The 25,084-nt window shown below is 42.5% G+C and overlaps 1 protein-coding gene across 2 annotated transcripts in view; it reads right to left on the bottom strand.

Annotated features, from left to right (window-relative positions):
* LOC125457670 (serine/threonine-protein kinase PAK 2-like) overlaps positions 1–25,084 on the bottom strand; it is an 80,382-nt gene that overhangs the window by 22,173 nt on the left and 33,125 nt on the right. For both annotated transcript variants that reach the window (XM_048542217.2, XM_048542219.2), the window contains exons 2-6: positions 11,859–12,069; positions 6,910–7,010; positions 4,709–4,853; positions 4,524–4,558; positions 1,381–1,488 (exon numbers count right to left, since the gene is read on the bottom strand). In XM_048542217.2, coding sequence (XP_048398174.1) covers positions 1,381–1,488; positions 4,524–4,558; positions 4,709–4,853; positions 6,910–7,010; positions 11,859–12,051 — 582 coding nt within the window. In that variant the 5' untranslated portion in view covers positions 12,052–12,069. The remainder of the gene's footprint in view (positions 1–1,380; positions 1,489–4,523; positions 4,559–4,708; positions 4,854–6,909; positions 7,011–11,858; positions 12,070–25,084) is intronic.

Below are 25,084 nucleotides of genomic sequence, written 5' to 3'. Positions count from 1 at the left end.
TGATTGATTCACCAATACCTCAAGTTTAGTCTTGCACAGTTACTACTAATAGCACAACTGTCTACAGTTACAGAATCAGAATCCCTACAGTACAGAAAGAAGCCATTCAGCCCATCGAGTCTGCACCGACCCCCTGAAGAGCATTCCACTCAAACCCATCCTAACCCCCAAAACCCCACATTTATCACAGCTAATCCATATCCCTGATCACAATGGGGCAATTTAGCATGGTTAATCCACCTAACCTGTACATCTTTGGACTGTGGGAGGAAACCAAAGCACCCAGAGATACGAGGAGAACGTGCAAACTCCACACAGACAGCAACCCGAGGGTGGAATTGAATCTGGGTCCGTGGTGCTGTGAAGCAGCAGTGCTAACCACTGTGCTACCCCAGACTATTGATCAAAGAAGAATTTATCAGACATATCAGGTGATTTTCCTAAGGGCAGCTCATCTGTTCATTTCTCTTTCTTCAGTTACTATTGCAGCCTCCCATTTTCAACTTCAAATAGTCTATTATCATTCTCTCCTTCTTGGTCTCTATTGTGCCAACGTTCCATCACCTGCTTCGGCAGGTTTTCATTCCTCACAATATGGTCAATTTAACTTTGTTGCCTATCCTTAATGATATTCATTTGGCCTTTCCTTTTCCACTATCCTCAGAATTTCCTTATTCCTCACATTTGCTCTAAATGTGTCAATCTTCTCTTCTCAAGAACCATATTTCAAAACTTAGCTGTCTTCGGATGTCCACTTTCTTCACGCCCACCCCTCATAACAAGAATCCAAATTACAACATTAATTACTCTTTTCTTCAAATCTCAACTCATTGTTATACTGAACAATTCTATTTATGTGGAGTCTGAATTCTTTCCCATTGCTATTTTAAAATTTAAAATTTCTTTAGGGCTATAAGATTCTTCCTAGGTTCTTAAATTGTGATAGCTGTCTCAGTTGTTGAGTTATTCATTTTGGAATTGTTATTTCTTGCATACTACATGATTCTCACCTCCTTTTCAATCATTTTCACCACATCATTCACCAAGGATTATCTTCTACTGTGGTGGTCATTTGCAACCAAATTCCACCAACTTTACCAACTCACCTCCTACATCTATTTGTACTTCTCCATAAACATCCTATATGGAAGCATTAAAGAGAACTGATCTGATGCTTGATATTCAGGTGAAGTTTGATGTAAACTGAACTCAGTGATAAAAAACATAACAGGGTCTATTTTTAGTTGACAAACACAGAAAGAAAGAAAAATTCTGAAGAAAAAAAAGGAGCAAAACTTCAGGAAGTAATAGGGATGTGACACTGGAGGTTTTCTGAGCAGCAATTCAAGAAGCTTTTACATCTGTTTTCATAATACTCACCGACTTGGTGCAATCTGGCCGTGGTGCAATGGCTGGTGGTGGAGCCTCATCATCATCCTCCTCCAGGACTGTTTGAACACTCGATGGCACGGTGTTCTTTGTACTGTGCTAAAGGCGAAAATTTATATTTTCAAATACTTGAATACAACTGTTGTAAAGGCTGCTTTTTTGTGTATTTTGAGAACTGAATGAGGAAAAGAACTGCTGCACTTCTTGGGGAAAAAAAAAGTAACCCGATACTCATTTGAAGTGCTGTTTACACAGTCAGTTTTGCAAGGGAGAAAAACAAAATGGAGCTTTCGCTGGCTGCATGTTGTTGATTGATCTGTGGCTGAATTGTCAGTGACAAAGGCCTCTGTCCACCAATAAATACATAACTGGTTCCCAGGTAGCTGAACAGCTTGGGGATATGAACAGCTAGGATAACAAAAAAAAAACAACACGCGCGTTAAACCTAAGGAAAGCAAGTTTAGGTTTCCCTCAGTAGTTGTTGTAAACTGTGGCCCATAACTAGCAAGCTAAAGAATGTAAAAGCATAAAGCAGCCACTCTCTGCATCCCATAAGCAAGTGAAAGTAGCTGATGGAGAATGGAGGAATGACACAACCCAACAAGCCAAAAGGACCATCTCAGCAAACCCTCCAAACAGGGACCACTGAACTGCCTTCGAAATATTTCTGCTACACAGAACACCAGTGCGTGAATGGCTTCAATCAGTTTCAGCTAGTTAAGCGTTACACTTTTAGCCATACTGAAAAATCAAATGGGAATGTGTGTATCGCCAGTACAGCCTAGAAATACAGGAGCTGCATTATTAACAAGATCAGAGATTGCCTTGTATGAAATACAGACAATACTGGTGAAATCTTGGGGAAATCATTCGATAGTGCAAGAAATCCGGACGAAGAAACTTGGGAATTCTAATTTGTATGGTGTAATATTTAGCATGAAGCTTGGAGGTGTCTGTAACTCAAATAGTTTTACGCTTTATGGAAATAAGACTGGCTGTCCTTTAACATGCATAATTGAATGACCTGATCTCAAGTCCGCTTATCAAGCCGTTGAGTTGTCCATTAACAGTTTGTACGTGTGGGCATGCGTCTGAATTGGGGTTAGTTTATAAGCAGGTTAGAATTTTCACCAGTTAAATGTCAATAGTTTACATTTGTTTTACCTGCAGTTGGAATCTGTTAACTTAAAAGAAATTATTCTTGTCAAATGCAAAAACACCTGATCTGTGCTTTGTCAACCTGGGTCTAAAAGACAGGCAAATTGGGGATAACAAGGTGTAGAGCTGGACGAACACAGCAGACCAAGTAGCAGAGGAGCAGGAAAGCTGATGTTTTGGGCCTAGATCCTTCTTCAGAAATGTAAATTGGGGAATTGTGCGTACTTTTATAAAATCTTTTGTCAGCCCCAGAAATAACAGGGGCTTTATTTCCAGCGTGCCACCCCAGTGAAACCTGACATTGTAATGCAGGCCTCGCCCTCATCTGTAACATACATACATAAGTCACATTATGCTCTCTAGTACGTAGTCTAGAGGGGAGTCTACATCTTACTTCCCCTTCCCTATTTATAATCTAGGTATCAATGGTTTCAACTCAAGGTGATGCTGTTCTTCAAGTGCAGTTGCACGATCCACTGCCATCAATTTGATAATTGTAGAGGGGGACCTGGTCAAGTCTCAGTGTATATCACCAGCATCAGCAAGAGCCCCTGGACTGTCCTGGGTCACTGGGGTGGGCTCAACCAGGCATGGACCTATGTGAACAAAAGAATGGAGAGGGACTCACAGCAGCGAGATATACAGGATCACTGGTGTATGCCCACACCCTGACATTCATCAACCAGATCCTAGCAAGAGATCAACTAGAATCCACTGACTCTAGCCTGGGGAGTTAAAGGAATTGGAGTGGACTTCTGTAGGTGGCTGGTGATCCCTATATAAGCACTTTTCAGCGATCTCTGCAACCAAGGGGGTTCCAGGCACAAAGGGGCCTGCCTCTCGTCAGGGAGAGAGGGAGAGAGGGAGAGAGGGAGAGAGGGAGAGAGGGAGAGAGGGAGAGAGGGAGAGAGGGAGAGAGGGAGAGAGGGAGAGAGGGAGAGAGGGAGAGAGGGAGAGAGGGAGAGAGCGAGAGAGCGAGAGAGCGAGAGAGCGAGAGAGCGAGAGAGCGAGAGAGCGAGAGAGCGAGAGAGCGAGAGAGCGAGAGAGCGAGAGAGCGAGAGAGCGAGAGAGGGAGAGAGGGAGAGAGGGAGAGAGCGAGAGAGCGAGAGAGCGAGAGAGCGAGAGAGCGAGAGAGCGAGAGAGCGAGAGAGCGAGAGAGCGAGAGAGGGAGAGAGGGAGAGAGGGAGAGAGGGAGAGAGGGAGAGAGGGAGAGAGGGAGAGAGCGAGAGAGCGAGAGAGCGAGAGAGGGAGAGAGGGAGAGAGGGAGAGAGGGAGAGAGCGAGAGAGCGAGAGAGCGAGAGAGCGAGAGAGGGAGAGAGGGAGAGGGCGAGAGGGCGAGAGGGCGAGAGGGCGAGAGGGCGAGAGGGCGAGAGGGCGAGAGGGCGAGAGGGGGAGAGGGCGAGAGGGCGAGAGAGGGAGAGAGCGCGAGAGAGCGCGAGAGAGCGCGAGAGAGCGCGAGAGAGCGAGAGAGAGCGAGAGAGAGCGAGAGAGCGCGAGAGAGCGAGAGAGGGAGAGAGGGAGAGAGGGAGAGAGCGAGAGAGCGAGAGAGCGAGAGAGGGAGAGGGCGAGAGAGCGCGAGAGCGCGAGAGAGCGAGAGAGCGAGAGAGCGAGAGCGCGAGAGAGCGAGAGCGCGAGAGAGCGAGAGCGCGCGAGAGAGACACACACACAATCTGGGGAAGTTGGTGTCTTCAAATCCTGTCCAGACTGCGTAGCAACAAATACAACCAACATAAATAATCTAAAAATTCCATTATGTTCCCTCACCTAATTAATACATGGCCCTGTATTTGGATTTTACAGTGGATGTACAACATTGCACGTTCCTTGAGTGAATCATATCAGATCTCTCAAATGCTGGACCAACAAGGAGGTCCATAATGTGCAGATACTGCCTGAAAACATGCAAGTGGTGGCTGACAGGTGCAACACAATAAGAATAGGATGCTACAAACAAAGTTAAATATAAAGGTACTCACTGCAGGCGTGACTGCAGGAAACCTGTCTGGCTGTTCTGTTTGAAAAGAAAGAAGAGCAAGATTAAGTCAGGGGATCAAGTGGCCCACACAAACTATTTTCCTTCATCAGTCAAGAACTCAGCAGAGAACGTCTTTTACAAAACAAAAGCACATCCAATGCACCGGTCTCTGCTCTGCCATCTTACCTGTGAAGCTCAGGTATTTTTGTTTCACCGTATCTTTGGAATCATAGAATTTGAGAACATCAAGCACAGCCTGAGGATTTTTCTTCTGTTCCAGTTTGGTGATGTTGGATGTCTGTAATAGTCGAGCCCATTGTTCAGGCATTCCCTGTAAATACATAACACACCAGATTCAAGTGGACCTCTGATGGTGGGAACTGGAATATGTGCAAAGATTGCAGCAAAACAACAATGAACCTAGGTCTACTCAGTCAACGCAAAATTCAAATTAGAAGCGGGAGTAAGCCATTAGCCCCTGACAGTGCTCCACCATTCAAAAGATCGTAGCTGATCTGATTGCAACAACATTCCCACTTGCTACCCATCCCCAATAACCATTGGCTTCTTGCAAAGCTTGGATGTACTATTCTTTGTTCTTCTCCTTCCCTTAGTCAGATGCCATCGGTAAGCAAGGAGAGTTTGACTAACCCGAGCCTCTAACAATGCCATGGTTCATTTGACTATAAAGTGCAAGAATAACATAACCTGTTGAGAGATCTATCACCAAATGTCTGATTACCAAGAGTTCACGCTTGGTTTCCAGTCACACCCGATATGAAGTTCTATCAACATGGCTTTGTTGAAGAGATGTCACGTTTGACAAATTTATGGGAGTCCTTGCAGGCTAAAGAGGAACCAGTAGACTGGACTTCCAGAAGGTATGCCACAAGAAACAGGAACAGGAGTAGAGAATTCAGCCCCTCCAACCTGCTCTTTATTGAATAATATCAAGGCTGATCTGATACTCCTCACTGGAGTTTCCTGAGTTTTCCCCCCAAAATCTTTGATTCCCCTACTGATCAAGAAACTGTCTCAGCCTTAAATATACATTTGGACTCTGCCCTACCCCCACAGCTTGCTGCAGCAAGGTGTTCCAAAGACTTTCTCAACCCTCAGAAGAAATTCCTCCACATTTCGGTCTTAAAAGGGCACTCCTTTCTTCTGAAACTACGCCTTTTGGTCCTAGACTCTCCTATGAGGGGCAACATCCCCTCAGCATTTATCCTATCAAGGGGTTTAAGAATCCTACATATGTTAGATGAGATCACCTCTCAGATTCCAGGAAGTAGAGAGTCAACTAGTTCAACCTTTGCTCACAAGACAATCCCTCCACACCTGTGATCATCCTGGGGAACCTTCTCCGAACTGCCAATGAAACAATTTTCTTAAATAAAGGGGACCAAAATGGCTCACAGCACTCCAGAAGTGGTCTCACCAGTACCTTGTACAGTTATAGTAAGAATTCCCTACTCCTATTCCAGCCTTCTTTGAAATAAAAGGTCAAAATTCCACTAGCCTTCCTGGTGACCTGTTGCAGCTGTGCACTTGCTTTCTGTGTGTCGTGTACAAGCACCCTCTCAAATCCCTTTGTGCTGCTTCTTTCTGCACGGTTTTCTCCATTTGAATAACATTGTTTTCTTTTAATCTCCTTTCCAAAATGAGCAACTTCATGTTTCCCCCCCGCCCGATTATACTCTAACTTGTTGTCCATTTACTTAATCTAACATCATTTCTCTAAACTATTTGCAAACCTCTCTCAAACTGTGATCATGGAGTTCAGAAAAATGACTGGTATTCTGACTAAACATTTAACTGCACTGGTTTAACACACTGAAGGTTGAACGCGTAGGGGGTAAGTGCGTTTTTCAAATTCTCTCTCACTCTTATCCAAATACTTGTAATTTGTGCCCTCTAGTTATTGATTTGTGAACAGAGATAAAGTGGATAGGAAGGATCCACCTCATCCCTCAACTCCATACTCCTGAATTAAACACCCCCTTGGCTTTCACCATTCCAGTGACTCCAGCCTATCCAGTCTTGCCTTGTAGTTAAAATTGTCCATTCCTGACAACATCCTAATAAAGCTCTGTGCCAGAGCCAGAGGTCTTAAATGGGTCAAAAGAATAAACATAAGAATATTTGGGAATGTCGGCAAGTAACCTGTAAACTCTGCAGCAACAAGCTTGAAACTGGTTTGGTAGGACAGCAGTACTTGCTCACCGTACCTGCAAACATCCCAAGGCAGAAGGCTGGTGACTGCTCCAAAAGAATGATGCACCAGGAGGGTGCCACCAGCAATTACACTGGAACAGGACCAATTCCAAGTTGACCCACAGTAAAGCCAATGAAATAATTCATTACAGATCATTGCATTATGTACATACCGTGAACTCCCCTGTCACAGCATCGAAACCAACATGGATCGTGTGCTCAAAGTCTGATGGAGGAGATATTTCTGGCCGTTCCTTTTCTCTCTTCTTATTTGCTGTACAAACAAGACAAACCCCGAGCAGTTGTCAGGCCATCAAAATAGCACACAAACGGAACCAATTCAAAGGAAAAAGGATTCCAAGTGATAATAGGTGGATGGACAAATTCGCTCTGGACTGGCTTATGGTACACAATGCAGTCACACATTTCACATTGTATTCTGTTGGTAATTCAACACAGCAGAACAAGCATGGTGTCAATCATTGGGATCCTGAACTAAGGGCAGAGAGGTTGAAAGTCAGATCCAAAATCTTTCATACCTAGTTATGTGAAGTGGAATTGAACAAAATCAGGCACCAGAGGCCCAAAAAACAAATGCTGGAAAGCCAAGCTGATTGTCACGGGCTAAGAGGATGTTAGAATATTCAAGACATGCCACCTCAGTCTGATCTGCAACTGACTTACGTATCACATTACAGAATTGGGAATCAACACCTTCCGAAATGAACTCAAAAGCACCAAAAGGAAAAACTGCACATGCCAAAACAATGAACAAACAGAATGCATTGCAAACACTTCATATACAGGTCACGCTGAGTCACAGAAATCAGAGGCAACCAGCCACCACCCTCTTACGTACTTAGGTAAAATGGTTACCGATTAAATATGTATTTAATTTTAAAACTGACTCAGCTTTTCCAAGAAATTTGACTTAACTGAAACCCTCTCAAACAGTTTCATGGCTTATACAGCAACGTCAAACTCATTCTCACCAGGTTCTGAGTAATTCTCAGTTATCTAGTATTTAAAGATTCCAAACAAGTACAGCAAAATCACTCAAAATCAGAGACTGACAATTACTAAAACAACGTTGAAGCATCTAATCGACCCAAACCAAACCCTAGGTCCATGAAAATTGACGTTTCGGGTTGGGTCTTCAGAAGGGTCCTGACCCGAAACGTTAACTTTCCGGTTCCTCCGATGTTGCCTGGCCTGCTGTGTTCCTCCAGCTACACACTGTTATCTCTGACTCCAGCATCGGCAGTTCTTACCATCTGAGGGAGTTCTAAACCTTAGATCCAACGACTTTGCACCTGATTTTCAATCACAACTCCATATAGATATGCCACTTTCTCCAAATCAATTAGCATAGGCATCAAGCAAAGAGAAAACAGAAGGGTGATCTGATGGAAGTCTTTATAAAGGTTATAAAAAGAGTCTTAGTAGACTGCACATAAAAAAAAATTCCACTCCAGTCCAAACAATGTTGAGTATGAAAACACAAGCATGGAACACGGTTGGGCTGAATGGCCTGTTTCTGTGCAGTACTTTCATTACAATTCCATGTAATGTCAATTTGAAATGAGTTATGAATCTAGATCTTGATCTGATGTGATTTAATCCCAAACATTAATTTGTAGAAACAAGACAGGATGTCCTAAAGAGGTCTTAAGAAGGAGGTTAATCTGTGTAGACTCCAGGAATATAAAGCGGAGATTACTTGGCTGGCATTATACTACAGGCCTCCCAGTCAGAGGGAGAAAGGAGGTATGTAGGCAAAAATCACAGAAAGGTGCATAAGAAACATGAAGGTGTAGGGAAATTTAGCTTGCTAACATTAACTGGGATCACCTTAGAATGAAAGGATTAAACAGGGTGAAACATTTTGAAGTACATTCAGGAGAGCTTTTTGCGTCAGTACATAACTGGTTCTACTAGAGATGGGGCAGTGTTACACCTAATTCTAGGGCACGAGGCCAGTCAAGTGGTTGAAGTTTCACTGAGTCCGCATTTTGCGGGTAGTAACCACAACTAAGTTTTAAAGTCATTATGGAAGGGGATAGGAGAGAACAAAAGTTAAGTGTGTAAATTTGTAGTGGGGGGGGGTTGTATTTTCAATACTATTAGACAGGATCTGGCAAACAAACTGGGAGCAGCTAGTTGCAAGAAAGACAGCATTTGGAAAGTGGGAGTCTTTTAACAGTAGTATAGTGAGAATTCAGGGCCAAACATGCTTCTCTAAGAGAGACAGGCAAGGGCAAATAGTCCCAGGAGCCCTGGATATCAAGGGACATGGAAAACAAAGCAAGCATGTGCCAGGTACAGAACCTTAAAAAGAGGCGAGGACCTTCAGAAATAGAGAGTGTGTAAGGAGGTACATGAAAGAGAAATTAGGGAGATGAAGAGAGGCCACAAAATATCTGTGACAGACAGGATCAAGAAAGCCCCCAAAGCTTAAGTGTAAGAGGATCACCAGGGAAACAGAGAGAATGGGGCCTATTAGAGATCAAAGGGGCAACCCAAGTATGGAGTCAGTGGATGTTGGGGAGGTCTTAATGACCACTTCTCATCTGTATTCACAGTGGAGAAAGACATCATAGCAAGGGATTTCAGATGGGATGAGGCGGTTCTTGGACATGTTGAGATTAATGAGGAGCAGGTATAACATGCTTTGAGGGCACAAAGGTGCATAAATCCACAATGCCTGATGAGATGTATTTCAGGCTGCTATGGGAGGGAAGGGTGGTAATTGTTGGCACGCTAGCAAAGATATTTAACACTTCATAGGCCACAGGTGAAGTCCCAAGTGACTGGAGGATAGTAATGTGATTTCCTTGTACATCGAAGGCAACAGGGCCAGGTAATGACAGGCCCATTAATCTGATGTCAGTGGTAGGGAAATTCACAATATTCCCAGAGAGACAACATTAATAAACACTTGGAAAGGCAAGGATTGATCAGGGATAGTCAGCATGTATTTGTTAGAGAGAGATGTTATCTGACTAATCTAGTTGAGTTTTTTGAAAAGGTGAGTAAATATACCGATGAGGGCTTTGCAGTTGATGTGGTTTGAATGGACTTCACTAAGCCCTCTGACAAAGTCCAACATAGAAGGCTGGTCCAAAAGGTAAGAGCCCATAGGACCCAAGATTGGCTTGCAAATAAGAGGCAAAGGAAGATGGTAAAGAGCTGTTTTTCAGATAGGAAACCTGTGACCAGCAGTGTCCCAGAGAGATCAGCGCTGAGGCCTTAGTTTTTATAGTGTACATTAATGATTTGGACGTGAATGCAGATGGTGTATTTAGTAAGTTTGCCAATGACATGAAACTAGGTGACGTTGACAGAGAGAATGGTGGTCTCAGGCTACAGTCCGATATCGAACAGATGGTAAAGAGCAACTGCAGATGGAATTTAATCCTGATAATTGTTAGGTGAAGTATTTTGGGAGGTCCAGTAAGGCAAAGGATAGAGAAAAATGAATGGTAGGTCCCTAGCCAAAACTCAGGAACAAAAGGGACCTTGGTGTACAAGTCTTAACACCAAGTCAGCAGAGTGGTGTAAAAGGTATAGAGGATATATGCCTTCATTAACCAGGGTGCAGAATGTAGGAGGAAGGAAGGCTTGCTAGAGCTTTATAAAACATTGGTTAAGCCACAGATTAAATACTGTGGCAATTTTGGTCACCACACTATCAGGAGGACATGGCTACACTGAAGGTGGTGCAGAGGAGATTAACCAGGATGTTGCCCAGGATGAAAATTCACAGTAACGAGGAGAGACTGGATAGGCTGGGGTTTGTTTTCTGTGGAGCAGAGGTGGCTGAAGGGAGATCTGATTAAGATATACAAATTATGAGAGGCACAGACAGAGGGGATTGTGAGAATCTATTCCCCAAGACAGATGTGCCTCAGACCAGATGGCATAAATTGAAGGTGAGGTTGAGAAGGGATTGGAGTTTTAAAACAAAACTTCCATCCAGGTGGTAGAAATATGAAACATGCTGCCCAGAGGGTGGTTAAGTCATGTATTCTTGCAACATTTCAGAAGCATCTGGATGAGCACATAAAAACACCAGAACATAGTAGGCTATAAGCCAAGTACAGGTAAAAGGGATACGTGCAGTTTGGTGTTTATTGGTCAGCACAGTCGTAGTAGGCCAGGCGGTCTGCTTTTACGCTGTATGATTAACTCATTAAGATTTTATTACAATGAATTATTCCTGCCTCCTACTAGAATTACTTGTATATGATTTGTGAAAGATTTCACTCTTGGATCAATCTGAAGCTCCAAGAGTTGCAAGGGGATGCAGAGGGTTCAATTGAAGCTCAGAGCAAAGAGAGAGAAACAGTGCAAAGAGTACTCTGTCCTAAAATCACAGAATGAGATTCCAGAATTGTTTGAAAAGCTGGCTGTCTGGGCGGTTTAAGTGGAGACTCTGCCCCTACCCGAACACTGCTAAAAGTTCAACTTTCTACCTCCTCGCCCTTCCCTTATGCAAGATCATAAGGAAAAACAGAACACCAAATAGTTTGAACCATTTGCCAGCCTGGTTATGTGAAGCCTAGGAGGCAGTCAGCCAGCTGCTTACTGGACACAAGTGCATCACTTTTTGTTAGATTTAATCCAATGACGTCAGTTTCAAATGTATAATCCCCAAACTGAAAGGCTTTATTCTGTTCTGAATATCACAACAACACCACAATCTTCATTCAGACAGTAGCACAAGAAAACAAAATCGTACTCTGCCCAGATTTGTAGGGAAACTCCAACTGCTATCGGCTTCGTTGGAAACTGGGGGAGGCAAACATTAAAAGCAGGCATCGGATGGAAAAGCTTTGAAGATAGGGAGTTGTGTATTGACTGTACCAATCCTTAACTGTCTCTGGCATAGCAAATGCACTATCTGCTGGCCCTATTGCTGCATCATACTTACTATAACTGTTGCATGCCCAAACACATTGCCGTTTCTTGCACAATTTCCTCCTCTGCCTTGTTGTGTGTTTCATATATTCTTTCACACATTCCACACCACGGCAGTGACCAGGCACCCAACTCTTCTGACCCCAGGACACATCTGATCACAAACCCCTCCATTACCACTGTGATGGGTTCTTTCATTTACCTTTTTCTCCAGTGTTTGAGAAAATAGACTTGAGTTTTGTTCGCTTCTGTTTCTCTTCAGGTACAGACGGCAGTGGCTTGGCATTGTGGTTGGTCAACAGTGTGTCCTTGCTACCCATTGGGAAACTAGTGCTACTCACACGTACAGGGGGTGCAGGTGGTTTGTCCTCCAGCTCTCCGTTATTGGACATCATTTCAGGTCAAGACAAACCCTAAAGAAAGGACACAATAGTTAGCACCAAAAGGCAACACAACATACATTGGAAAAACGCAGTCATTTAAGAAAAAAAACACGGCTCACTCCGTATAGCTGCCACAAGCCCAAAGGCAACTACTGAATAGCTTTTAATCAATAAGTAAACCTACTGTAGAAATCGCGTCACTGAGTGATCTGCAAATCAAATGTCACTGGCAAGGCTTCTATTTATTGCCCGCTCAAGGGTGCCCAGGACAATTAGGGGTGGTCAATCAATTCCAGCCCAACCAGCAGCACCCACACACCATCAAACAATATGACAAAGCAACTCTATTACTCTCTAGTGACAGTAAGCCTCCAGCATCCAGGAACTAATTCATATTCTGGTTGTCACAATGCTGCATTGTATATAAACAGTGAGCCACAGCAGATCACTCAGCTGTCTTTTTTTTGAGGGGGGTGGAAAACGCTTGGGTGTTAAATTCTTAAAGAGATTTCATTCATGAGTTAATGAATTTTTGTAAAGCAGGTCAGGTAGAAACAGACAAAGAAAAGCCCTCATCTGTTCCAGAGTGTAGCTCTTCTACTCAAATTCTGGAGTAACATCCCATTTCTACTCTTCATATGTAGAAGTTCATAAAATCACGTGTAATCCTAAGGTAATTAGCAAAGGCCTTTTCCCTAAGGTGGGGGAGTTCAAAACTATGGGGCATATCTTTAAGGTGTGAGGAGAAAAATTTGAAATGGATATGAGGGCTGACTTTTTACACAGAGAGTGGTTAGTGTGTGGAATGAACTGTTAGAGCAAGTGGTGGATGCAGGTACAATTGCAACATTTTAAAGATATTTGATTAAGTACAAAAGGAAAGGTTTGGAAGGATGCGGGCCAAACACTGGCAGGTGGGACTAGTTTAATTTGGAAATATGGTCATGTTGGGCTAATTGGACCAAAGGATCTGTCTCCATGCTGTGTGACTCTATGACTATAGCACCTTCACCATTTATTTCACTTGCTGCTTACTCTAACAGCATAAAGCCCACCATTTTTCCAGCTCCTTCTGTTCTGAAGAGGAGTCCTGTATTCGGCTCGAAGAGTTAACTTTGCTTTTCTTCCACAGAGGCTGCAAGATTTGCTGAGTGTCTCAAGCACCTCCTGCTTTTATTACAGGAACTTAATGAGGAGTTATTAGATAAGTGACAAATTAAATGTTGCCGTTGAAAGGCACCAAACAAGCTAATAGGCCAGCAAAATCACTCCCCTTCTTTACAAATACAGCTACCCAAGAAAGGAGACATGATCCTCTTTTAATGTCATCTTCAAAAGGTGGCTTGGAAGCATTTGGGCTTGACAGGATAATACAAAACCCCTTAGTTTCAGAATTGCCATCTGCAGTATAAGTGCACACTTCAGTTGTAAAGCACTCCAGTTGCCATATTGATAGAGCATTCCATGCATATCCATTGTCTGTATAAAGAGCAAGTGGATTGTGATTTTTTTTCATTTGATATAAGTAGTGTCCCTTAATGTTTATAACTCAATCTTCCAGCCTTTGTCCACATTTAACTGTGTGCAACTAAACACAACATTAAATGGCAAGCACAAGAGACTGGAAGAACGCAGCTCTGTAGGCAGCATCCCTTCCCCCTCTCCATTTCTGAAGGAGGGTCCTGACCTAAACCATCAACTTTCCTGCTCCTCTGATGTTGCCTGGCCTGCTGTGTTCCTCCAGCTCCATACTGTTTTGTCTCTGACTCCAACATCTGCAGTTCTCACTATCATTAAATGTCAAGAAGTACACTTTATTCAGTACAACAGCCCTACTTAAAGACATTATTAATTACTGATAGGTTCTGTACCACAGGGTAAGTGTAGCTGAATAAAGACACATTTTATCCAAGTTATTTATCAGGACAATTTTCTAGAAATACCGAATATGGAGAAAACATTTATACTGTATGAAATAAGAGTGCTGATTGGTTAGCAAGGGGACTTTAATTGGTAGAGACATTATCATGGAGATTGCATCAGTTAGATGATTACCAATAGTAAACTGCCAAGCTTTGAAAAAATTTCAGTCAGGCAGGTTGATTCTGATTGGTTAGGGATTTACCCTGAGAAATGAACCAATGAATGGCTGTCTTCTATTTTGTTGGCACAAACGCTGTGAGCCAAACTGACAATCATAAATTGGTTGTTGATGTAATCCTTCACACATTTGTGATTATTTAGCAAATGTTAGCCAATTGCGTAATTATATTTAATGCAGCCATTATACAAGAGGTGTACAAGGTAATGAGAGAGGTATACAAGGGTAATGAGAGGCATGGATAGAGTCGATAGTCAGAGACTTTTCCCCAGGGCAGGACTGACTGCCACGAGGGGTCATAGTTTTAAGGTGCTAGGAGCAAGGTATAGAGGAGACGTCAGAGGGAGGTTCTTCACCCAGAGAGTTGTGAGCGCATGGAATAGTTTACCAGTGGTAGTCATGGAAGCGGAGTCATTAGTGACACTTAAGTGACTGCTGGACATGCACATAGACAGCAGTGAATTGAGGGGAATGTAAATTAGGTTATTTTATTTTTGGATTAGGATTATTCCATGGCACAACATCGTGGGCCAAAGGGCCTGTACTGTGCTGTACTTTTCTATGTTCTATGTTCTATGTTCTATAACACTGCAAGGCTGCTGCCAATTCTCTGTGGTAGGTCCCCACATTACTCCCAGACATCACTCAACCAGAGAAAATCCACAGCAGTTCAATCCATTCAAGCTAGCTTGAAAGGTGGAGATTTGCACTGTTTTGTTTTGGTTTAGTTCTTCTTTTATGGAATGTAAGTGTCACCAGCTGGGCTACCATTAGTTGCATATCCCCAAGTGCCTTAAAAAGGTGGTGGTGAACTGCCTTCTTGCAGTCGATGAGGTTAGGGTACATCCACTGTGCAGTGAGACAAGGAGTTCCAGGGTTTGGACCATGTTGCTCCCACTTTACAATGGCATATATCTACACACCAACTGACATAATCACAGTCCCAAAAAGTGCCCACGACATGTTGAAGCACTGCAGAATCAATCTTTTTCCATACCTCCAGAGGACTTTCACTTGTAACATACAATAAGGGAACCACGGGTATAACAAAGAATTCCTTCATTCACTCTGATGCTCCTCACAGTTCAGCCCTGATACTGGATGCAGTCTTCACAAGATAATAAAATGTGAGGCTGGATGAACACAGCAGGCCAAGCAGCATCTCAGGAGCACAAAAGCTGACGTTTCGGGCCTAGACCCTTCATCAGAGAGGGGGATGGGGAGAGGGAGCTGGAATAAATAGGGAGAGAGGGGGAGGCGGACCGAAGACGGAGATTAAAGAAGATAGGTGGAGAGAGTATAGGTGGGGAGGTAGGGAGGGGATAGGTCAGTCCAGGGAAGACTGACAGGTCAAGGAGGTGGGATGAGGTTAGTAGGTAGCTGGGGGTGCGGCTTGGTGTGGGAGGAAGGGATGGGTGAGAGGAAGAACCGGTTAGGGAGGCAGAGACAGGTTGGACTGGTTTTGGGATGCAGTGGGTAGGGGGGGGAAGAGCTGGGCTGGTTGTGTGGTGCAGTGGGGGGAGGGGACGAACTAGGCTGGTTTAGGGATGCAGTAGGGGAAGGGGAAATTTTGAAACTGGTGAAGTCCACATTGATACCATGTGGCTGCAGGGTTCCCAGGCGGAATATGAGTTGCTGTTCCTACAACCTTCGGGTGGATGCCACCCGAAGGTTGCAGGGACAGCAACTCATATTCCGCCTGGGAACCCTGCAGCCACATGGTATCAATGTGGACTTCACCAGTTTCAAAATTTCCCCTTCCCCTACTGCATCCCTAAACCAGCCTAGTTCGTCCCCTCCCCCCACTGCACCACACAACCAGCCCAGCTCTTCCCCCCCTACCCACTGCATCCCAAAACCAGTCCAACCTGTCTCTGCCTCCCTAACCGGTTCTTCCTCTCACCCATCCCTTCCTCCCACACCAAGCCGCACCCCCAGCTACCTACTAACCTCATCCCACCTCCTTGACCTGTCAGTCTTCCCTGGACTGACCTATCCCCTCCCTACCTCCCCACCTATCTTCTTTAATCTCCGTCTTCGGTCCGCCTCCCCCTCTCTCCCTATTTATTCCAGCTCCCTCTCCCCATCCCCCTCTCTGATGAAGGGTCTAGGCCCGAAACGTCAGCTTTTGTGCTCCTGAGATGCTGCTTGGCCTGCTGTGTTCATCCAGCCTCACATTTTATTATCTTGGAATTCTCCAGCATCTGCAGTTCCCATTATCTCTGCAGTCTTCACAAACCCACTTTTCCCCAGCACACACAAAGGCCTCTGCATGTCATCTCAATCCTTACGAGCTTAGAGTTCAGCATGAGCATGTCAACTTTTGACAAATGCTGATTATACGTCAGTCCATGGAGAAAGCACGACCTGGCACACAGTCACACTTATGTCTGCAGCCAAGACAACATCATTTACGGGAAGAATTTTGCAAGGTTTGACAGTGCAATTGGCCAATTGGAATGTACTTGGGAGGAAGATGCTATCTGCACCCAGCAACCTATCAAAAAAATTTTGATTCACTGAACTGAGCGCTCAGAGTTCCAAAGTGCAATTTTATTTTTCTAAATTCTTTCAAAGGAATGACCATCACTTGTAAAGCCAGCATTTTGTTGGCCAACCTTGACAGCCGTTGAAGGAGTGGTGCGTCACATGCAGGCTAGATTAGATAAGGAGGGCAGAGTGCCTTCTCTGAAACAGGATATTAATGATCCAGATGGATTTTATGATATTCCACAATAGTTGTCACGGTTACCATTACTTAACTTTAGATTACAGACTTTTTTTTAAACCTAATCGAATATAAATTCGACCAGTTATCAAAGTGAGATTTGAGCCATTTGTAGCCCCAGCATTAGCTTGGGTTTAAAGATTACAGGCACACCACCATGATGCCACCATGTCCAGGTAAAAGGTGGCCAGTTTACCTCTACAGAAATATTGACTGTAATCACAAAAGTTTACCACCAAAAGGGCCTACATCATGAAGGCTAAATTTCACATTCAGCTGGTATCAATACAAGGTCTGAATCACAGAAGAGATCATTCAGCCCACCATCTGCACTATTGCTCCTTAGAGACGGTTTACCCAATGGTCATTTCCCTGCCTTTGGCCTGAACACTTGCATATTCTCCCGTTTGATTTCAAGCCAATCCCTTCTTGAATATTTTGAAAGAATACTCAGGTACAGCATTCTTGATCCTAACCACTCACATTTGGAAAAAGTTCTCTAGTGCCACCATTGCTTCTTTTACACAATTTTGAATACTTTGATGCAATCTCCTCTCAAATACTGGTTCTCCAAAAAGGAAAATGCCCCAATTTCTCCAATTCTTTAAGCAGAAATTCTGAGTGTCATAATTAGATTCTTTAACCATCTGGTCATATCCAATAGCACCAGACTGTGTCAGTGCAGCTAGCCCACTGGCATCTGCCCAGAATCAGTTTTAAAAAAAGATATTCTGCAACACGAGTCAAACAAGCTGCATTTGTTGATGGGGAGAAAGGTCAAGATGACACTGAACCCTATCAGTGTTCCAACATTCAATGTGACAAGATTAGTCAACAGTAAAACAAACATAACTGAGGGGGCCCAATTGAACCACACTGTTTCCACTATCAGGATCTGTTGACGAGGAGAACATCAGGCAAATAGTTGCAGTTTTATGACACCACTACACATGTATTTGTATAGCACCTTCCATTTAGTAACTTACTTTAAGGACTTCACAGGAGCCCTATCAAACAAGCTTTGCCAACAAATTACCGAAGGAAGTATTAGGACAAGTGTCCAGAAGGTTTGGTCAAAACTAGGCTTTAAGCAGCTTTTAAAAAAGAAGGAAAGAGACACATGCACCTCAGTACGTTCAAAAAGTAATTTCCTTAGGGTACAGTGATGACACTCATTTCTTGTTATCTGCTGATTTGCTATCCATGGATCTAGGTAATTTCAAAGTCAGCCCCAGTCCCCATTTTCTTTCATTCACTCATCTGATGTGATCACTTGGTCCACAAGAGAGTTACACAGAAGTGGCATCCACGCCTTTTGTTACCAGCAGGGAGTTGCACTTAGACTCACAGAAAAGTCACTTCTACTCCAATTTCAGTTTATAAAGTACATCAATGCAATCTGGGTTAAAGCAAAATTAAGCACAAAGCTAACCATTTCATCCAAGCCTGGAGATGCTACTGACTGAAGGGGTGATGTTATTAAAAGACCACATTTTCCTTTTGGGCATTGTAAACTGAAATGGAATTTGGACTGCTATGACAAATACCAGGAAAGTTTTACAATTTAAAAATCAAACACTGCATTTTTTTTTGGAGCTGTGCAATACAACAGCACCTTTCATAGGAGTGGTGGTAGGGGTAGGGTGTAGGAAAATCAAACTGAGCAGGTCTTTTGAGTAGAAGAAATTCTGGCTGACGACAGCCTTGTGGTAGTTTCAACAATCTCCAACAAGTGTGCCAGGGCAACAGAGGCAAAATTGCCGAACTTGCAGACATCTCATCCATTCCGCGAGGACAAAAAGAAAACAGAGACGGAATTCTGAAACAAAAGATTTTTGTTCAACAGTTGATTGGGTGAACCCAAGAACAACCATTATCCTCAGAACAGTGTGTCATCAGTACTAAAATTCACCGATATAGTTCAACACACTCTTCAAATATGGACTGGTGATTCTCAGAATTTTGCTTATCATGTCTATATTTCTTTCCCACCCTTTGTATTGGTGTTAAATTGTTTATCTTGTCTGTCTCAATCATGGTCCAGTGTGTTCGTGAGAGGTTTTAAAGAGATACAGTTTAAGTTGCATAGCAGCAGACTAGAAATCCTCTTTTCTTTGCTTGCTGTTTGTTGGTGTAACATAAATGAAGTTTTATTTTGCTACTGATGAAACTAGGTGTGAATTGTTTTTGCCTGAGTAAGTCATACAAGTTGGCTGTTTTAGTCCTCTCATTGGGATTCTGTGCAGTTATACATTTTGTGATGGCTTCTGGAACAGTTGGGCACAATTGACAGAGCATTTTATCCAGGTACGTCAACCATTGTAAATCTGAGGACTGATCAGTGACAACAGCCACTTCGTTAGTCTATGTTTTTGAACTATTTCGTTAGTGCTGCTGGCCAAGGACAAAGTATTAAAAATTACACATCTAGAAGAGGTCAATGTAATAAATTAAATAAAACCTGAAAGAACTGCAGATGCTGTAAATCAAACAAAATGCAGAAATGGCTGGAAAAGCTCATCAGTTCTGGCAGCATGTGGAGAGAAATCGGAGTTAACGTTTTGGGTGGATGGCAGATTCTAGGAGAAATGGAGCAAATCTCCATTCTAGGCACAAAAAGTAACAAACATTGAGGGCATTTATCATGGTCTGCAATTCAAGTTTTTAAAAGAAGCTGATTTGTTTTGGTAGATGTATATGACTTCAGTGCTGACGACCACTTTAAGCAGACGATACCAATCGGAGCAGTCTTCAACCGTCCAACAGCTAGAAAAACAGAGGGTCCCGGGCCAAAAGAGACTTGTGGTATTCTAACTTACTAGAAATATCACACTCAAAAGGTGACAACCTCCTTTTAGGCAGTAATGAAGATACACTTCATTAAATATATTCGTCAACTGGTTTCTGAACATGACTAGCATTCTATATTCCAGACAGCTATCGAAGATACTTTTGATTGCAATCAACTGTATTCAAAGCAGAATACTTCACTCACTTTTCAATAATCGCACAATTTTGTTTGACAAGAGATAAGACATATATTTTAACACTTTTGAAATGCACGACTCTAGCATTATTCTTGAACCAGTCAAAGGATGCATAAGTCCTGCAGACAGTAATAACCAAACATTTTCATAAACTGTCAAAATGCTTCATTTGTGTCACGGGGTATATTTGGCTAACTTGTTAAAAATTTAAAACAGGACAATTTTTTGCTGAAAGGACAAAATGCCTCAAAAATTTCCCATCACAAACACCTAGGGGGCGGTTTCTTAAGAAACTTGAACATTTGTTCTATCTAATCTTTAATTAATCAACTTCAAAAGATGACATTGTCTCTGCAGCACTGTCAGAGGGATTACACACTATCTAATTAAGTACTAACAGAAAATGGTTTAGTCACCCTCTGTTGAAAGGAAGCCAAACTAAACCTCCATGATCCAAAGCCAGCAGGTCATGTACAAACCTTCTATTTTGTGGTGTTTCAATCCAATAATAGAGGTAAACAAAAAGTGAAGGCTTTTAACCCAGGAACAGTGGGAATCCCTCAAAAACAAACTGACCCTTCCATTAATCTCCATTAATCATTATCTGTGTATACCAGAGATAACGTCTGTCACGGGAAAATATTGTATAATATTAAAAACAGTTGAGAAAACCCATTTCACGTTTCAGCCTTCTAGATGGAGGATGGCTTAGGATGTACTTCAACTATACATTTAGTGAAACTGGTAGACTTTGCATAGATCTCAGATTTACTACAGTGTAAAGCCCAAAGATGGCACTGAGATGATGTGGAGTGAAACTATCTCAACTCCAATCAGGTCTCTGAACACGCTTTCACACAACAAATAGAAAAATCGGCTCTACCTTTACTCCGAGTACATGGTCTATCTAATCAGAGAATAGGTGACTGGGCTACAAGTTATATTCAATTCAGCCAAAACGTCACCATACACAATGAGCATTTAATCCATGTAATACCAAGAACATAGGTACATTGGCTGTAAAACAGAACACTAATGATCGATATGCAGCCTCACCCTGTGACTCCACCTCTGTCTCCCCAAACCTGCCCAGGTTTCTCCAAAGCCCCTTGTCACAACAGTCAATTCATGGAACAAGAGTGGCTAGAACAGCTGTGACCGACCCAATTAGGAGGTGGTGGTTTTCGCGTAGAAAGAATAAGCTATCAAATATCTCACACCAGATTGGCGGATAACTGTTTGCAAAGTAAACGAACTACAACTGATCGAGAAACATTGTAGGAAATTGCTTATTGCTTGGCTAACTGTATGTTGAATAACAGGTGCATTTAAATCAGACAGTTACAATATAAATGCAGGCACAGGAACTTATCAAGAGAAGATCTGCACTTCTGTAGCAGCTTTCACAACTCTGGGGAATCCCGAAACACTTTGAAGGCCAATTAAGCACGTTTAAAATATAATCAGGTCTTAAAAAGGAAAGATGGCAGTTAATTTGCACACAGCAAGCTTCCATAAATAAGATAATGACTAAACAAAAAAAAATCAGCTAGAGATATTTGAGGGCTACATATTGAACAGGACATCAGGAAGACTTCCCCAATCTTCTTTCACAACCAATTGTGGCAAATTAGGCCTCATTTGAAAGTCTGCACTCCCTCAGAACTGCAGGAGCATTTCTACTGCAATTTAAAGGAGCAGATAAGCATATAGACAAAAGATTTTTACTGTATGCTGAACATAGTGGGGATTCCTCTAAACAAAATCTGAGTTGGAACTCACTCCTCACCACAACTAAGGGGGCAGCATGGTGGCTCAGTGATTAGCACTGCTGCCTCTCAGCATCAGGAATCTGGGTTTGGTTCCACCCTCAGGCGACTGTGTGGAGTTTGCACATTCTCCGTGTCTGTGGGGGGTTTCCGGTCCGGTTTCCTCCCACAGACCAAAGGGGTGCAGGTTAGGTGGACTGGCCATGCTAAATTACAGTACTCAGGTTAGGCATATTAGCCATGGGAAATGCAGGGTTACAGGGATAGGATAGGGGGATGGGTCTGTATGGGCCCATTGGGCCAAATGGCCTTTTTCCACATTGCAGGGATTCTATGGATCATAAAATCAGTTTAAAAACTTTTTTTTAAAACAATTATATCTTGGCACTCACTTCATCACCTGATGACAACTTTACATCAAACTGCATTCACAGAACTAATACCACATCCTTCAATCGTAAAATATCAAGATTCAGCTGGCTTCTTTAATTTATCAGAAATTTAAGAGACAGAAAGAAAATAAGGTCACAGCCAGATAAGTATCTAGAACTGATGTAACTCAGAATTTTGTACAACCTCAGAAATATGAGCCTCAGGCCACAAGAGGTAGTCAATATCCTGGCCAAACTTCAACTCTAATCCCACATGAATCAAAAATCTATTTGAGCCTTGAATATACCCAACAATACAAACATCCACAACTCTCAGCTAAGCATTTCAAAGACTCGTGACCCTGTGGATAAAGCAATTTGTCATCTGTTCTAAACAGCTGACCTCTAAATCCAGACTCCAATTAAGGAAACAAACTGTCATCACAGAAGTAGGCCATTCAGCCCATTGAATGATGGAACAAACTCAAATGAGATCTATGTTACAACATAGTCACAGCAAGCCAAAGCAAACCTAACTAAATCAGCTTCACAATCACTGAATTTGTAACAGTGAAATTAAAACGATGACCCTCGAAATTGCTCAATTAATCTTAAAAGAGACTTCAACAGTAACAGATCTTGGACACCAACTTAATAATTGTTAATTTTTGTTTAAGTATTAAACTTGGGCAGAACATAGGCATTACCTCTGATTCATGCCCAATCTGATTGTTTTGTAACAATCTCCTTTGAACAATAACCCACGCTCACAAACAGATAAGTGTAGTTTTATTTAGAAAAAATATAATTAGGCAGCTTGATAACTGTTTCAATGGTGAATACTAGGCTTGCAAGAAATCTAAAGACAAATGGGTCGTATTACAGGCTGAAACATTGTATACCTTGCTTGAATTCCAAAGTCACCAGTTAATGTAAACCACTCCCACAAACCTCTGAAAGCTTTTTATTTATTTCTTATGACTGGAATTTTTTTCAGAACTTTCAACAAGTTGAAAACTGTACAGAGCAAAACCAAGAACAACTGTAGTCTAGAGCTGGATGAACACAGCAGGCCAAGCAGCAGAGGAGCAGGGAGGCTGACGTTTCAGGCCTAGGCCCTTCTTCTGAAGGAGGGTCTAGGCCTGAAACGTCAGCCTCCCTGCTCCTCTGATGCTGCCTGGCCTGCTGTGTCCATCCAGGTCTACACCTGGTTATCTCAAATTCTCCAGCATCTGCAGTTCCTATTATCTCTGAAACAACTATAGTCTTGCTTTGGGAGCTGCCAGACCGAGTTTTGGCCAGGAGGCAGTCAGCACTAGTTCAACATGTGCTTTTTCAGCATTCCGTGGTGGGCTGACCAGCAACGGGCCTCCCTTGATTAGTTCAGCTGACAAGCCTGTAAGCATAACGTCTGCGTGAAAAGTCTACACTGTTCTTCAGACAGTAGTTAACATGCATTATTTTTCCGAGTCAAATCCTAACAGCTGATACCAGTCTTTTTTTTCTCTTGTTATTTTGAAGTTCAATTCTAGGCTGTAACTAAGAATTCCAAACTAAAATGAGAAAAAAATTAAAGAAAAAGTGATAGTCTCTATGTATGACTGATTTGATAATTGTCAACTGCACTTTTCTACATTTTCCCCATAACACATGATTCCATTATTGATTAAAAATATGCCCATTTCAGGCTTGAATATAGTTTGTTAACAAGCTAGCCTTGCAACAGTCTGCAGTAAATAATTCCTCAGATTCACTCTTCTCAAGATGAAATTCATCATCTTCTCGTAAAACGTTGTGGCCCTAATTCTAAGTGATTTTTTTTGGTGCCAAAAGGGGCTAATTTCACATTTTCCTACGTTATGCTCCATTCACTTAAGCTATCTATACTCCTTTATAATGTCTCTGTATCCTCCTCAAAGCTTAAACTCCTACTTCCTTAATGTCATGAGAAAACTTGAATGCATTCCGAATGATTTAACCAGTCACGCCTAGCTTAACTAGTGGAACGAATGTTCAAGGGAAATGTTTCGATTCGCTTTTGTTGGAGATGGTCATTGCCTGGCAGATAACATATACACCACAAATTTGCTCACACGTAAATGTATTCCTGATTTTGCTTCAGATTCTGTTAAGTTATGAACAGTACAGTGAACATCTCCACTTCTGGCCTCACGAAGGCCGAGGGGTCATGGATGAGTGGTTGAACTACGGACTCTAAGGAACGACTACAACTATGTCCCAGATCTGAAATTATTGTCCTTCAGCAAGCAGAATCTCTTTCCTTTCTGCTAGGTACAACTTCAACCAACAGGAAGCTTTCTTCTCTATTCCCATTGACTCAAGTTTTGTGAATCAATTCTAGTTTGGATCACACTATTTTCTATCTATTAAACAATTCTCAAATCCATGCCAAAATATTATCTCCAATCTTCTGTAATAACCACTTGTGGTTGCTGACTGAAAGCCTTTTGAATGCTTCAAGTTAAAGAATGACAACAACTTCCCAACTGCAGACTTACTGTCAGTGAGAGAATGCCTTTCCCAGGAAGCTCAAGTAAAACCACACATCTCATGTCATCACTTCCAATTACCAAACACATGGCGTAGTGTACAGTAAAGCCTGAATTTTCTCACATCAAAGACAACAACAGACATAATAAATAAAAACCAAAAGAACTGCGGATGCTGTAGCTCAAGAACAAAAACAAAGTTGCTGGAAAAGCTCAGCAGGTCTGGCAGGATCTGTGAAGGAAAAAACAGAATTAACGTTTTGGGTCTGGTGACCCTTCATCAGAACTGGCAGGGTCACTGGACCCAAAACATGAACTCTGCTCTTTTCCTTCACAGATGCTGCCAGACCTGCTGAGCTTTTCCAGCAACTTTGTTTTTGTTGTTGACAGATAATAAATGCTGGGAGCTAGCGATACCCATGTCCTACGAATAAAATGAACAATGAATTAATAAAAAATAAAGTGCACAACCAATATTTGTTGTTATTTACTCTCAGGACCTGAGCAATGACGACAAAGCTCAATTTTATACCTAGCCTTGGTTAACTGAAAGTGATGGACCTGTTTCTGGATAGGCTT

Source organism: Stegostoma tigrinum, chromosome 14, assembly GCF_030684315.1.
Source record: "Stegostoma tigrinum isolate sSteTig4 chromosome 14, sSteTig4.hap1, whole genome shotgun sequence".
NCBI classification, from domain to species: Eukaryota; Metazoa; Chordata; class Chondrichthyes; order Orectolobiformes; family Stegostomatidae; genus Stegostoma; species Stegostoma tigrinum.
The sequence above is the reverse complement of the archived record's forward strand: the minus strand, read 5'-3'. Positions and strand labels throughout refer to the sequence as shown.